Here is a 16,954-nt window from a genome sequence, read left to right as displayed (position 1 = left end):
TTAATGTTATAATACCATGTTCTACCTTTGGATCGCACCGCAAAAGGATTTTGTCTGATGTTGAGTAATTCCGAGTTACCCAAGACTTTTAAAAGTGCTCCCCACTTTTTTATGCTGAGTTGTATAGGGAACTTCAGCCTGTCCCTGATAAACTTTTTCCTTTTCTCTTAAGTTTTATGCTGCCTGGGTTTGCGGGGTGGTGGGTGGTTGGAAGAGTGAGTAAGGAAGTGATTGCCAGTCAGATTTCCATCCTAGGAGAAACAAAGTGAGATGGTAGGGTAACCAGTTTCTTAGCACCGAATAAAGTTTTGAGTGAGATCCAGAGAAAGCCAGGCCAGATTGCTCCCTTGCTGACAAAGTCTGAGTAATTAGAATCATGAGGAACAGTTAACTCTCAATTTATGACATTCTTCTCCTTTCCTTTCTTTTTATATTTTAACAAATGGTGAAATAGATTGCCTGGGCCTTAAACAAAGGAATAAAGGCAGATTATAAGCAGTACTGGGATGTAGAACTTGGTGTTACTTATATTCCGTGGGACAAAGTCAAGCCTGAAGAACTGGAGAGTTTTTGTGAAGGAGGAATGTTGGACAGTGATACACTTAATCCAGGTAAAGCAGTATTTAATTTTTTTAAAAAAATTCATCTGTTTGCTTGATAGTGCTATGACAAATGTTTATTCTTTGCCTTAGGATCTGAATTTCGAGATTTTTCAAATACCCACTATGTGGGTGCCAGTCTCTCCATTGTAATAAACTGAGGGAACAACAGTGAATAAGACAAATGTGGTCCTTGCCCTTATGCAACTTACATTTAGTGGGAGAACTTACACTTAGTGGGAGAGTTGCAGACACAAATAAATACTGATTATGGGCTTAATTATTATAGTATTAAGTGGATCTTAGGTAGAATTTTTCACTGTAAAAACCTAACAGATCAAATGAGTCTCAAACTGAACATTGTTAGTAAAATCCACTGTTTCATAGTAATTTCTTAGAAAATGTTTAAATGTCCAGAGAAACCATCAAAAGTAAACGTGTAAGACAAGGAGGTGCAGTTATTTGTAGGCTGAATATTAAAAATGCCAGGTTGATAGTGGAATTGCATTGGGAAAAATGGCAGCTTGTGGGGGCATAACCTGAAGATTGATAGATAGCAGGATGAAAGGAGCACAGGGTGGCATGGCAAAGTACAGTAAATACTTAAAGCATTAAAGAACTTCAGTCAGGAGTGATGATTTGAAAAGCCAAAAGGCAGTGAAACAATGCTGGACTTTCCCCATACACCACCTCCTCCCTCCTTGGTGCGTAATGCCTTCGCTTAAGGATTGGACTAGGTTTCTGTTCAGGCAGACAGGTATTGAGGGTCTACTATGTGCCAGGCATTCTGGGAGACTCTGGTCCAGGGTAAAGAGAATCCTGCTCCTCCCTCCCAGAGTCTTTAATCCAAACAATACACTGTTGTGGTTTAGAACAGAGACTTTAGAGCCAAATATGCCTGGGTTGAATCCCACCTCTGCCACTACTAGGTATGTGACTTTGGGCAAATTGTCTTTTGTTTTCACCTCTTGAGAAATGGGAATAATAATAGTAGGACCTACTTATAGATGGTACTTATAGCTGGTTATGAGAATTAAATAAATACATATATAGCTTAGAACTGTGCCTGGCACGTAAGTAAGCATTCTTTTTGCATGTTTGCTATTGTTAATTTAAATAATTAATGTTTATGAGATCAGCATAGGCATTTCTTTAATAATCAGAATGCTCTCTGTTTTGGGTTTGGTTTTTTTTTAATTTATTTTTGGCTGCCAAAAATAAATTGGGTCTTCGTTGCTGAGTGCGGGCTTTTCTCTAGTTGTGGCAAGTGGGGGCTACTCTTCGTTGTGGTGCACGGGCTTCTCATTGTGGTGGCTTCTCTTGTTGCAGAGCACGGGCTCTAGGCACTCAGGCTTCAGTAGTTGTGGCTCACAGGCTCTAGAGCACAGGCTCAGTAGTCGTGGTGCACAGGCTTAGTTGCTCCGTGGCACGTGGGATCTTCCCGGACCAGGGCTCGAACCCACGTCCCCTGCATTGGCAGGTGGATTCCTAACCACTGCGCCACCAGGGAAGTCCTGCTTTCTGATTTTAATATCAACATTTAAAAAATCATTTCTGGGTTTAAAGTTATAAGCTGAAATGTAAGCTTTTCTTAAATTTCTTTAACTCTCATAGATTGGAAGGGAATTCCCAAAAAGCATGAAAATGAAGTTGCTCAAAATGGAGGGGCAGAAACCTCACACACAGAACCAGTATCACCCATACCTAAGCCTTTACCTGTGCCTGTCCCTCCTATTCCTGTTCCTGCACCTATAACAGTACCACCTCCACAGGTAAGACTATTTGGGGCATTGTTTAAACTTTTAGAAAGATACCTTTCTAAGTCTTACTATAGATGTATGTCTAGATTCATAGTCAAAGATATGAGTGCATATTAATTTTTTGTGTGTTGGTATGTCAGACCTATTATTTATAAATGCTTTTAAAAACCAGAATAAATTTCATATTGCCTTACATCTGTCGAGATTATTCAGTGTCTTACCTCATAACCTTTTTGACTTGAGATGTGATTTTCCTGTTACATGTTAAGAGCTAAGTAAGTAATGTTTTGGTAAAAATTATAAATACTTGACCCATACTTTTATATATGATCCATTAGATTTTTCTTTTCTTTCAATACCTTCTTTCCCCAATTTCTCACATTAAAACTGAATCAGATAAATCTGAGCTATCACAAAACTGGGTTGCCTAGCTTCTTCATTTTTCGTAGTGTTAGGAGAAAATTACATGCTTTGATACATACTTAGCTGTGATATTTTATAAATGGAGTCCTCAAATTGGCTCTCTTTAGCTGACCTTTTGGATATGCCTTCCAGTGCAGGTTCTAAATAAGATTCAATGAAAGTCAAAGAAACTTGACTAATCTCTTAAGATTGATTATACTTTTTTGTAACAATAGCTAACATATGTTGGGTATTTATTAAGTGCCAGGCACTAGCACTTAATATTTATTCACTCTTTAATCCCCATAATTATGTGAGGTTGGCACTTTTCCATTTTACAGATGAGTAAACTGAGGTACGGCTAGGAAGTGTAATGTAAGTAGCTTGCTCAAGGTCACAAAATGACCTGAAAGGGGGACCAGGCACTTTGACCCTAAGGACCTGTGATCTTAGTCACTGTGCAGATTAGCAGGTAGCTTTTTTTTTTTTTTTTTTTTTTTTTTTTGCGGTACGCGGGCCTCACTGTTGTGGCCTCTCCCGTTGCGGAGCACAGGCTCCGGACGCGCAGGCTCAGCGGCCATGGCTCACGGGCCCAGCCGCTGCGCGGCACGTGGGATCTTCCCGGACCGGGGCACGAGCCACCAGGGAAGTCCCGAGAAATACAACTTTTAAAAAAGCTCCCTGGTGGCGCAGTGGTTGACAGTCCGCCTGCCGGTGCAGGGGACACGGGCTCGTGCCCCGGTCCGGGAAGATCCCACGTGCCGCGCAGCGGCTGGGCCCGTGAGCCATGGCCGCTGAGCCTGCGCGTCCGGAGCCTGTGCTCCGCAACGGGAGAGGCCACAACAGTGAGGCCCGCGTACCGCAAAAAAAAAAAAAAAAGTTGTATTTCTCAAACTTATTGACCTAACCATGAGACATTTTTTAACATATTAATATTCTAGCAGAACACCAATACAGGTGCTGGTGAATTACAGTGTGAGTTTGCTGTCATAAAGTAGAGAGTAAATATGTGATTTCTCGGAATTCCTTGGTGGTCCAGTGGTTACGACTCCATGCTTCCACTGCAGGGGGCACAGGTTTGACCCCTGGTCAGGGTACTAAGATCCCGCATGCCGCGCGGTGCGGCCAAATAGAAAAAGGGAAAAAATATGTGGTTTCTATTGTTTAGGGGTAGGTGCAGATTACCACCTGTTATCTAATAAGTGTACTCACATAATAAGCACAATTTAGAGATTCCGTTTTTCAAATTTTCTCAACAAGGTATTTTCTTTGTCTCTACACACTGTGGGTGGGAGGGTGGCTAGATTTGTGCCTTCATTTTCCATTTTCTTTCTAGGTCCCACCACATCAGCCGGGACCTCCTGTAGTTGGTGCTCTCCAGCCACCCACTTTCACGCCTCCTTTGGGAATTCCCCCTCCAGGCTTTGGTCCTGGTGTTCCTCCTCCTCCACCTCCTCCACCGTTTCTGCGCCCAGGATTCAACCCAATGCATTTACCACCAGGTACACTAAGTTATTTGAGAAGACATTCTTTTTTTAGAGCCTGAAATAAAGTGACACAACTTCAGTTGACATTATTTTTCTTATTCTAGGTTTTCTTCCTCCTGGACCCCCACCTCCTATAACTCCACCAGTATCCATTCCTCCTCCTCACACTCCACCAATAAACATCCCAAACTGTAAGCATGTTTTTCCTTTGTGTTCACTTGTCCTCTTGGAATTGAGAGTAGGAGGGAGAATGGACCAGTAATAGGACCTATAGTATGGCAAAAGAATGTTGACCGGGAGATAATTATTTATTCAGCTTCACATGTTGATGTAATTATATTCCTTAGCTACTATCGCTGGTATAAATGAAGACACTACAAAAGACTTATCTATTGGAAATCCCATTCCAACAGTGGTGTCTGGGGCTAGAGGAAACGCCGAGTCTGGTGACAGTGTGAAAATGTATGGTTCTGCTGTGCCACCTGCTGCACCCACGAATCTGCCCACCCCTCCTGTAACCCAGCCTGTTTCACTTCTTGGTAAGTTAAGTTTTTTATCATTAGTTTTCTTTCCCCTGCCCAAGTTAGGCTTTTTATATAAACAATGCTACTTTTGGTAAAACGTTCTCTGAGGCTATTTTTCTTTGAGGAAGATCTTTCTCTTAAATATGTGTACTTTAGTCTTTACCAAGAATATGCTCAAGAGACAGCCTCAAAAATGAAATCATGTTTGTTTGTCTGTCTTGAATAAAAGTTTGGATTTGCACATCTTAATTTGGTATAGCAAAGTGATTAAACTAATCTCTATAAAAAGGAGTTGGTACATAGTCCATGATGAACAAAACCCCAGACATCGCAGCTTTATAAGAGAGAGCATTTCTTTAACAATGTGGGTTTTTTCCCTGTCTGGATTAATTTTTATACATTTTAAATCCCTGGACTTTGGTAGCATTCTCTGTGGGCTAGCAAAGAAATTATCTTTGATACATTGCCAAAAAATGGCTTTGTTACCTGAGTGCCAGTTACACAGCCTGAGGCAATGCTTTTTCCACTGACCCCTCAGTTTTCTCCTGCAAGAGTTCATCTGTTGTATTCTTTACCCACAACTCTACTTCTGTGATCCATGGAAGTGTGGTTTAGATTGTTTACATCTTTAGGAGGCCTTACCCTTGCTTGCTTGAATTATAAGTGAATATGTCATATACTTGTTATAGTGACCATCCTATAACAATTAATAAATTGTTGTATTTGAAGTGATATTGCCAAATATAATTAACACTTGATTCTCCTAATGGGTAGTTAATTCATCCTTAGTGTTAGAATATTCTAGTCCTATGAGCCCATTGTATTTTTCAGAGGTATGTGTGTGCAAATGTTCGCTTTCATAATCTTAGGTTTTTTAAGGAAAGAGCATATTGGTTACTTGTGGAATGTAGGACTGTGGGACATTGGTTTGTGATGTAGGACTTTTACTTTTCACCTACAGCTTTCAGTACTGTTGGAAATTTTCACTTCGTTGCATGTACTACATTTATAATAAAAATCAATTTGTTTTTAAATGGCATGCTGTTTTCTGCCCTCTCCAAGACTGAGTTTAGGCTGATAATAAACTTGATTTTTATTTCTTTTAGTACACAGACTGGGTAATGGTAAAAGAGGATTTAGGGTTAAAATTTGTCACAAGTAATGTAGTGTAGTCATCATAATGATGGAAAATGATTTGTTTAATGGGGAAGTTGCTTAAGAGGTCTGTGCCCTAATGGAAGTCATAGTAGAAGGAACAGTGAACTAGGAGCCAGGAAACCTTAATATCTTTGGATCTCAGTTTTGTTATGATTCTCCACCCCCCCATATTTGTAATAAGATGGTTACACAAGAATCAAAGAATCTAAGTTGGGTAGAATTTTCTGATCAGCTTCTTTCCTCCACCCCACACGCATGCTCCTGATTGTGAATTCTCTTTGAAATGAAGTTTCCTACTCTGGTATCCATGGGTATTAGGCCACCTGAGACTGTTTACAGAATTTCATGCATTTGTGGTTTTTTTCTGGTCTTAGTAAATTCACTGAATGAATGAAAAGATTTCCTCATCTCCAAGACTTTAATAACTGCTACTTTCGAACAACCTTTAAGAACAAATAACCCAGGGAGTTCCCTGGTGGCTTAGTGGTTAGGATTCTGGGCTTTCACTGCTGTGGCCCGGGTTCATTCCCTGGTCGGGAAACTGAGATCCCACAAGCCACACGGTGCAGGCCCCCCCCCCCAAAAAAAAAAGAATAAATTACCTGCCTTTTATTTAACATTTATGTCTTGGAGACTCTGCCCTTTTATTTCTTATCACTACTGAAATGTATAATTTAAACTCTCAGCCAACATGTGAAACAAAATAAAACACAAATCAAAAGTTGGTGAGCATGAAAAATAAACTTAGTAAGCTAGTCACTGCTAGAAAAATAATTAAATTTCTTAGGATTTATCATTATCTAACATACCTATTTGGATGTCCATCTCCTCCCATCCCCAAGAATGGAAGCTCCATGAGAGAGGAACATTATTATGTAAGTGGGTGGATGGATGGTTTTCAGTGTAGGACTGTTTATACTTCACTTCTGATGATGATCTTTGTCTGTAACTTATAAAACAAAATTTAGAAATTGAAGGCTGTTCCAGATCTGGAAAGGTTAAAATATGACATAACATAAAAATGAAAACTTTTGTTAAAATAGGCACTTTTAACTAAACTGCAGTAGTTTAGTTGAATCATGAGAAAGAGAGCCTTCCATTTTCCTTCAATTAGAAATCTTGAAAAGAATATCCCATGAATTTGACCTTTTATAGAAATGAGACTTTTTAATGCATATGCAAATAAAGGATTTAACCAAAAGACTAGTCACAATTCCATCATTTTGATAAAGGAATATTGTAATCACATGCAATATTGTAGCACTAAAGGATCAGTAAATAGGTTGAATATTGTTGATGTTAACCAAGTAACAATACTAGAACTAAGATGCTTTCAGGTTTTCTCTTGGTGCTCTAATGTTTTCTCTTACGATAATAAAAAGCAGTGTTAAACTACACAGAAAACTTTAAGCCTAGAAGGTGATACTAAACTTGCTTCTTCAACTGTGAGAAAAGGAATGAAATGTCACACCGGGGTGTTGTGATCATTCAGTTGGGCTAACATATATAAACAACTGACATGGGGCCTGCCACAGAGTAGGCACTCAGTGAATGGTGGGTGCTTATTACAGGTAAGGAATGTCATAGACGATATTTAGCATACCTAGAGAAGAGTACTGGAAATTCTAAAATTATATTACTTACTTGTGATTTATTTAAAACTGTTATAATTGTCAGCAGAGGAAGCAGCCTTTTTAGGAAAGTATGTATCTTGGCGTGGTTGCCTCAGATATTTCATGGTATATTAGACCAGGAGATAAGTTCACATGTATTAAAGTTCCATCAGTTGGCTTACTGAGAAAATGTGTGTTAGTCATAGTGGCATTTCATTTAAATAGCACAATATGGTATCTGTATTCTTCCTATTAATGATACTCAAATTGTTTTCTTACAATGGAAGCTAAATGTATCCTTGAGACTTAACTGAGTTCTTGGATCCTAATTTCTGAAATGTGGCAATTATATTTTTGAAGTAGAGGGGCCAAAAAAAAGATTTCAACAAACATCTTCCGAAATTCTGTTGTAGGCCCTGGTTATGAAGGGAGGTGGTGGGGTGCTTTAAGGATGGTTTGGTGTAAAGAATTTTCTGAATGATCAGACTTAAGTGTGGATGTTAGTTTGGGAGTGATGACTACCTGTTTCTTGAATTGGGCTGAAGTAGCCCTCGCAGCCAGATTTGTAGGGAACCACCTCCATCTTTTAGAGATTTTGATGATTTTAGTAACTGATAATCTGAAAACATAAAACTATTTGATGCACAATAATCACTCATTATCACTTGATTTTAAAGGAATCTGTTCTTAGTACCTCACACTTCAAAATAGCTAGAGCAGTGGTCATTTCATAAAAGCTAAAGGAAACAGTTTACAGTTGTTGACCATTTAGGAGAGAAGGCATATTAAAGGTGATAGCAATTCATCAGTACATTCTCTTTACTGTATAAGTGTATGTGTTTACTTTTCCAAACTTTTGTATATGTATCTCTAATACAATGTACAGCATATTTTTATTTAAAATTTCATTGTAAATGTGAAATTTGGGTTACTTTGGTGTTCCAAACAATAAAAAAATACACAAAAAAATGTTTGTTTGTGTTACATATCTCTATTGTGTTACCAGCATATCCATAATATCTTTTCAAGGAAAAATTAAGCTAAATCGGATTCATTCCTATTGTGGAAAATTAAAGTCTCTTCTCTTGCCAGATACATTTACTCATTAATTGTTATTATACAGAGATTCTCTACAGTTTTGTCACACTGCTATAGATGATGGTAAAATTTATAAATAAGAATTGGGTATGTGTAAGATTGCTTCTTATTGATAATATTTGTTACCAGATATTTAAAGCAAAAGTCACAGATTGGTAGCCTACAGGCTGACTTGCTAGGCAGTAGTATGATGTATACTTCATGCTTGATTTTCACACATCCTTGCCTGGCCTCGATAGGCATTTGATGTTCCAAACTTTGGACACTTCAAGAATTATGTAGACAGAATTGGTTTGTGAATTAAACAGGCGTGTTTGCTTTTATGCAATAACTATCTATGATGAATAATTTTACTATCAAGTTCTGTAATTCCATTTGACTCTTGAACAACGCGGTGATTAGGGGCGCCAACTCCCATGCAGTAAAAACTCCACACATAACTTTATAGTTGGCCCTCCATATCCGAGGTCCCACATCTGCAGATTCAACCAACTACAGATCATGTAGTACGTATTTACCGGAAAAAAAAAATCTGTGTATAAGTGGGTCCGTACAGTTCAAACCTGTGTTATTCAAGGGTCAACTGTACTTTAAAATTGATATTTGACTTGTGATTTCACTTAGCTTTAGATTTTTCTGCCTAGAATTTTGATACTTTTATAATTAGTAATTTTTAACACTATAAATTAGAACATTAGAGCACCAATCTACTAGTGTGAATAACATTCAAAGGAAACCTGAAGAAAATTCTCAAAAGTTTTTTTTAATGGTAACACCTAATTTTTTAAACACTTGTTGCATTTTAATATTCTTCCTTATTGTAGACTTTGTTATAATATTGGTTATGTTAAATTATAACCCAGAGGGGTCTACCAGATGTTTGTTTATCCTTTAAAAGTGTTCTTTGAAAGCTTTAAAATATTTGAATTGGTACTCTAAATATTGCATTATATTATTCCACTATGTTTCTTTTCCCAAATACTCATCACAGTGCCATCAACTTTGTATATAACATTGTTCAATGAATGTTTTAATAGTGATCGATCCACAGCAGATATTTACCTTGGATATGAATTTATGCATGAATACACACTATATTTTCTCAGAAGGCGAAGCAGTTCAAACAAAACATGGAGAAGGTCTTGCACGAAAACTTGAAAGCTGCTTATCATATTGTCTCCATCTCTCTCTGCACTTCCTAGGCTGCAGAACTCCAGCCTAAAGAGTCTCTTTTAAGTTTAAATCTCTCTGACGTCTCTTTGGGCCTGAGGAAGGTGGGAGGGGCAGAAACTCTGGGCTCTAGATTGATTTTGGTAGACAAAGATAATGCTGTGAAGAATTTCAGGTAAGATTTTTTCCAGCTAACATTGAAAATAAAATTTCCTATGGATGATCTCATTCAGTGATGGATTACCAGTATATCCCAAGCTTCTTGACTCTAATAGTACAACTCTTTAACTCTTAAGTCACAGCTGTTATACTTTGCCAGTTACAATAAAATAGCAATTCATATACAAATTCTTAAAAAACGACTATAAATGAGCCATAGGGAAATTGACCAAACCTTATTGTACGTTATTTTGCAAAAAATCCAAGGAGACATTTTAAAGAGATAGTAGTCTCTGATTCTTCATTTGAAATTATGGTTTTCATGTATTAGATTTTATCAAAACATAATGTGCCCCATGCTAAAAATAGATACACGTGTTAGTCTGCCTGCACTATATGTTATTGAAAACTCAAATTTCTTTTAGCAATCTTTTGCTACCATTCTAAGAACGATTTTTTTTTGGTATAGTAATGTATAATGCAATCTAAAATGTGCTCTCTCTCATTCTTTGAAAACTAGCTCCTCATTTTTCCATTCTCCCCTTCTCCCATCACAGTGCCTCCTGTAAGAATCACCTGGGAGTCTTTTCAAAATAATTAGGGCCTAAATGTAGTTAACTGGTGAATCTAGGCGAAGGAAATACATGTATGGGTTGTACTGTTATTTCAATTTTCTGAAGGTTTGTAGTTAAAAAAAAAAAAACACCACTTTTAATGATTAAACAAATACATATATATATATGCCTTGGGGCTCTCAGGGCATTGGTGGGAGAGATAAGAGTGGCTGGTATATCTTTTTCCTTGTATGAACAAATTTTGAGTTAGGTCCATGCACAATGCCACAGTGACATTCATTCGTTTGGAATCAAGAAAAGGTGGAACTGCGACTAGGAGCGGAAAAGGCGGTTGTGAAAGAACATTGCAGCTTTTCTCAAAATTTCAGATATTCATAGGTTTACAATGGAAAGAGACTCACCGCCCTGGGGGAGAGACCTGGACCTTGTAGCCACTGCTTTTGCCCCCCGAGAGGTATCTTGTTGATGAGTTTAGTCATCCCTTATGCCACCACCATTCGTTCATTCATACGTTCAACATGTATTTACTCGAGTAGCTGCTGTGTGCCAGGCACCCTTCTGGGTACTAGAGATCCCTGAATGACAAGACAGGGCCTTTCTTCCTGGAGCTTACGTTCTAGTGGGGACTTAGATAGTAAGTAAACTAATAATTTCCCATGAAGCTATTCCTATGAAGAGAGTAAAGCAGAGAACGGGATTGGAGGAATGTCGTTTGAGATGTACTCTTTTATATAGGGTGGCCAAGGAAGGCTTCTAAGGAGGTAATACAGAGAAATAATAGAGGAAAGAGCCATAGAGACACAGGGAAAACATCTCATTTAGAGGAGAACAGAAGGGGAGCGTGGACTGAGAACAGACTTGGCTTGTTGGAGGGACTACAGTGGGCTGCTAGGGTTGAGCAGTGCAATCATACGGAAGAGCGGCAGGTGATGAGTTCAGAACTGGTTGTCAGGGGCCAGTCAGAGTACAACAAGAAGTATAGGTCTTAAACACTTTAAATCTGGTTTCCATTTTTCAAAGGATTATGGATGGCTGTTCTATAGAAAGCAAACTACAGGCGTTGGTAAGAGTGGAAAGAGGAGACTGGTTTGGATGCCACTGGAGTAGATGAGATTAGAGTGCTAACAGCTTGCACTAGGATGGCACAGCAGAGGTAACAAGCATTTGGATTCTGAACTTATTTTGAAGATACAGCCTTCAGAATGGCCTTATTATATATGTGAGAGAAAGGAGTCAAGGACGACTATGTTTTTGACCTGAGCAATTTAGTTGAGTGTAATTGCCATTCCTCAGATGGGCAAATCTCAAAGAGGAGTGGGTTTAGGATGAGGATGTCAAGTTAAATGTTGGATGTTTTAACTTCGACATTCAGGTGCAGATGACAACTAAACAACTGGTAAAGTCTAAAGATGTAAATTCTGGTGTAGTCAGCAAATAAAAATAATATTTACAGCCACCAGAGTATGTGAGATTACCTAGTGAGGGAATGTAGTGAGAGGGATGAGCCCAGGAAAACGTCAGCATTTAGCAGTTGAAGATATGATACGGAGAGCTAAGACATGATGGGAACTCTTCTAAGGAGTTTGTATATATATCAGTCATTTAAGCCTTACAGTTCTTTGAAGTCAACACAGTTATCCCCAGTTTGTAGATGGGGAATCAGAGGCGTAAAGAGATGAAGTGACCTGCCCAAGGTCACAGCTCCATGTGGCAGCGCCTAGAACTCAAGGTACACTTATTCCGGCACCTGTGCTTTTTAACCACTGTCCTCTACTGTTCCATCCAGCAAAGGATACTGAGAAGGTGCAGCTAGAGGGCTAGGAAGCAAAAGTAGAGGAAGGTATTCCGGAAGCCCAGTAAAGAAAGTTCCTAGGAAGGAGGGAGAGATCAACTATCAGATGCCATTTTTGGGTCAAAGAAGAGTGCTGAGACTTGCTAACGGGATTTATCAAAATGAAGGCTTCTGGATGACCTTGAGAAATGTGGTTTTATTGGAGTGATGGGTTCACAAGTATATATAGATAGGGTCAGGAGAGAATGAGAGATACAAGAAATGGATACAATGATTTTGGACATCTCTCTGAGGAGATGTGCTATATAGGGGAACAGTGAAACGGCGGTGAGCTGAAGGGAGATAGAAGGTGAGGGCAGTTCTTTCGTGTTTATTTCTAAAAGACAACTCTAGCATGTTCATTATTGGAAAACCCAGTAGAGGGGAAATTTTTGTTGCAAGAAAGAAGAGAGATTCTCTAGGTTGATATTATGTAGGTGAGGGTATGGATTCTGAGTTTGAACGTGGGGCACAGATGTTGACAGATGGAAGGAGTAATACAGATACAGGTGCAGGTAAATCGGTAGATTTGGTGGTAGGTAGGTGGATTAAAAAAGCCTTTCTAAAAGTCCTTTTTTTAAAAAATATATACCAACTAGGATAAATAAAATGTATTTCCATTTAACAATACTTGATAATGAAAAGAAATGAAGTACTTATACATGCTACAACGTGGATGGGCCTTGAAAAGATATGCTAAGTGAAAGAAGCCAGTCACAAAGGGTCACGTATTGTATGATTCCACATTTATGAAATGTCCAGAATAGGCAAGTCCATAGAGACAGAAAATAAAATGTATGGTTGCCTGGGGGTTGGGATGGAGTTGGGGGGAAACAGGAAATGATGGTTAATGGATACAGGGTTTCTTTTGAGATGATGAAAATGTTCTAAAATTTATTTCGATGGTTGCCCAACTCTGAATATATTTAAAAAAACATTGAATTACACCCTTTATGTGGATGAATTGTAGGCTATGTGAATTTTACCTCCCAGAAGCTATATAAAACCAGCTAAGAATAGACAGGATTAAGGAGAAACAGGAACATGTGAAATAGATATCCAGAAACATAAGAATGTGAATTGACTAGGGAAATTAGAATTGCTGGCCAGGATTAAGGGAGCATTTGTGGTTGTAGTTATAAATAAAATGAGACCAGTCAGCATGTCGGAGGTGGTGCCCAGCCATATTCAGGTGCAGGTTAGGTAGAAGAGTTGCATTTAAAGCCAGTGTTGAGGTTTTTCCAGGCAACATGGTAAGGGAGAACCGTGGACTCCAAGACAGGTAAGGAGGAAAGTAAAGACGTGAAGGGCATTGGGGACTTGATCCTAGTGGGATTGAAGGTTGTTTTGGGAAAGAGGGTCAGAGAGTGGGGTACTTGAAAATGAGAATTCAGAAGTGATAAAGTTACTTGTAATGAAAGGTCCAGGACTTCCTAGAGGCGTTGGCTGTGGTAGAATGCAAGACAAGATGATGGGCGGAGAAGAGGTAGAAGAACCGCCCTTTCTACTGATTCTCTGCCCTTCCTTTTTGTGTGTGTGAAAGATCCAACTTAAATTTACATCCTCCATGAAAAGGTTCAACTAACATTCTCCTGACATTTCAAGGTCCACACTGGTCTCCAGTCATGATATCAGCCTTCCCCTCCTTCACCACCCCTTTAATCTTTTAACATACCTGTTCTTTATTTCCCATAATTACCAACGTCTTCGCTATAGAAAGCACTGGCACCTCCCCTTTAATCTTGGTTTTTACTTTTTGTGAAAGTGGGTTTTTTTTGATTCATCATAGGAAATAGCCTTGGTTATTTAAACTTCAGTGTATTTCTTATACTTCTTGAATTGAAGTAGAGACATTTGGGGCTGTCACTTTTTTGGTCTGCCTTAAAATCTTGCTGTATTAGGAAATTTGGTGTCTTCTGTCTATAGTGTGAGTTTCCCCAGGTCTGAACTCTTCCCTTTTTTGTTTCATCCATGTTCTGGATAAGTTAACACCATGGTTCTTCTGAGCTCTGTACATTTAATCAATCACTTCAGCACATTTCCACCAGGTGTAGCCTAGGCCCCTCCAACTCTCAGTATTAACATGTGAAATTTGTTGTCTGTCTCCGAAAATTGTTCCTCTTTCTAAATTCCTGCATTGAGTTGATGCCTTCATCCACCCACTCATTCGAAGCAGCTATGTTCCTCCATCTCATATTCTGCCAGTCCTGCCTACTAAAGGGCTTAAATCTGTTCATCTCTCGCACGTCGTTCAGTTGTCTCTCACCTCTTTTCCCTAGATTCTTGGAATAAGAGCCTAACTACTATTCAGTGTCCTCTGCCTCCTTGCTTTCCTGTATGCTATTTGCTGGAGGGGTCTTTCAGAAATGAACATGAGGATCATCCCTGCTAAAAATTTCTCTGCGGTTTTCCCACCACTCAAGATCAGAGTCCAGGTTCCTTTCCATGGCATATAAGACCTGGATTGCCCCGGCCTAACTGTTCAGCCTCACAAACCTCATTTGTTTCTTTTTTAATTGATAGCAATCTGTATTCATACAGATTCTTTCTTGCTGCTTCAATAATAAACCTCATCTTTTCTCTCCTTGATTCTCATCAAAAGACATTCTGTTGCAATTCTCAGAACAACACACTTTACTGCTTCACTTTGCTAATAATATAATAGGCCTTTCCAGAAGCCGCTGTTCTCTTTAACCAGTAATGTCCTTCCTTAAATTGGCCTTGAATGTTCTTCCTTTCCTTTGGGACCCAATTCAGACATTCCCCTGGGACTCCCGCTCAGATTCACACACACTGACTTTGTCAGTTCCACCTTTGTCACCATAATAGTGTGTGCCGTCTCCTATTGACAGCAATTGACATTTGTCTGTTTCTACTAGGTTATGTGCTGTTTGAAGGAAAAGATTATTACTTTTTTTAATCTTTATATCCCCAGCACATTAAATATGTTAATAATGTAAAGCTTAGATGTTCAACATATGTATGAATAAATAAATTTTTTAAAGTTTTTAACTCTAGAAAACTTGTCAGGTATTTCACGTCATACTTCCAAACAAAATGAATAATTGCTTTGAATGTCCTTTAGACTTGGGTAACTCACTGTGTATTCCATTGGTATATGCATCATGACAGCTTTCCTAATAAAAATAAAAATGAAATTCAGCTCTTATGCCTACCAAGGGCTTATGCCACCTGATATATTTTTTAATTAAATATAACTGTTATTATAAAAGCAGTACTTTTTTGTTCACTGCAGAACAACAGAAGAGAAAAAAATATCTAATTCCACCACTTCTGTGCCCTGAAGGCCAACATTTGGAGCTGTGGGAATTCTATTGGGGGAATCTGTAAACTTTGTTGGTCTGTAAAGGGTTAAAAGGAAATCAGCTTATTTACAAAAGAGGGAAAGAATTTGAATAATATTTTAAGTAAATCCCAAATACAAATATCCACATATATGGAATAGATGAATTAGGCTATGTTTTTCTCTTTATAAAAAATGTGCTTTGTAGGAGTTTTAAATATATGGGTACTGTAAAAGTTAACCCTGTTAAATGAACCTGTATGTACCCTCAAATGCATGTTATAAAAAACTTAGAGATGTGTTGCTAGAGATCGGTTTATATTTTACAAAGAAGCATTGCCCATTTGCTCTCTTCTGTACAAGATTGAGGTTGGCCTTGCTTCCTTTGGCAGCTGTCAGATTGGTAGCTGAGGAAGCCATCATTATGGGGAAATCAGGAATAGGACCTTCCCATTGTCCTGCAAAGGTCTGTTTCCTCTTAAAGGTTCATCTGAACTTAATTCTTCTGTTACAATAAGATGCTTTGAACCCCTTCCTCATTTTTCTAGTGTTATTTAAAACTTGCTATTGGCCCCTTGAGCATATCGTTAGGTATTGGAATGTGCCACAACAAGTCTTTAACAGAGTAAACATTTACCGGTTTCATCCTTGAGTAAAGCTGGTGGGAAAGTAAAGTTCAATTTGTTGAAGTGTGCTTCTCTATATGATGACTCTATTGAAGGAGGCTGTATATGGGTGCACATTTTATGTTGCTTGTTTTGAGTTAAAGTCCACAAATGTTGCGGCTCTACGATTTCTTTAAAAGGTGGGAGCAAGGACATATCTTAGGTGTCTTGTTGTCCCTTGTATGGTATGTACTCAATATATGTTCACTAAATGATATGAGAATGTTAGTTTGCCATGAATTTTATATCAGTCTGTGATAATAGTATAAGCTCTGTAATATATTCATTGTCTGGGATTTCCTGAGGAGAGTGTAAAGAGTCTATGGGGTCTTGGCCTTGTTCATCCAATTCATCATTTCTGGCTTTTCACTATGGTAATTAGCATTTCTCAACTTTAGGCCTGACATATGGAAGCATAATTTTTTCCCAGTTACCAAAGTGCTTGGTGGATATTGGGGGACCAGGAGAGGCCAGTAAGGTCTCAATGATCAGAAAAGAAAAATGTGTTTTTGCAAAGTGAAATATTTAGTGTTAGGATACTTATCGTCTGTCAAAATAGATGTGTAGAATAATAATTTCAGCACTTAACTGTGTGCCAAGCTCTGAGCT

At 38.5% G+C, this 16,954-nt stretch overlaps 1 protein-coding gene across 3 annotated transcripts in view; it reads left to right on the top strand.

Moving 5' to 3' along the window:
• SCAF4 (SR-related CTD associated factor 4) overlaps positions 1-16,954 on the top strand; it is a 57,094-nt gene that overhangs the window by 36,562 nt on the left and 3,578 nt on the right. For 2 of the 3 annotated variants that reach the window (XM_079922052.1, XM_079922051.1), the window contains exons 15-19: positions 455-611; positions 2,214-2,371; positions 4,098-4,263; positions 4,353-4,439; positions 4,596-4,787. In XM_079922052.1, coding sequence (XP_079778178.1) covers positions 455-611; positions 2,214-2,371; positions 4,098-4,263; positions 4,353-4,439; positions 4,596-4,787 — 760 coding nt within the window. The remainder of the gene's footprint in view (positions 1-454; positions 612-2,213; positions 2,372-4,097; positions 4,264-4,352; positions 4,440-4,595; positions 4,788-16,954) is intronic. The other variant, XM_079922053.1, reaches the window with a different exon arrangement.

Source organism: Stenella coeruleoalba (assembly GCF_951394435.1).
Source record: "Stenella coeruleoalba genome assembly, chromosome: 5".
Lineage (NCBI taxonomy): Eukaryota > Metazoa > Chordata > Mammalia > Artiodactyla > Delphinidae > Stenella > Stenella coeruleoalba.
Note: the sequence above shows the minus strand (reverse complement) of the source record. Positions and strands in the feature narration are given on the sequence as shown.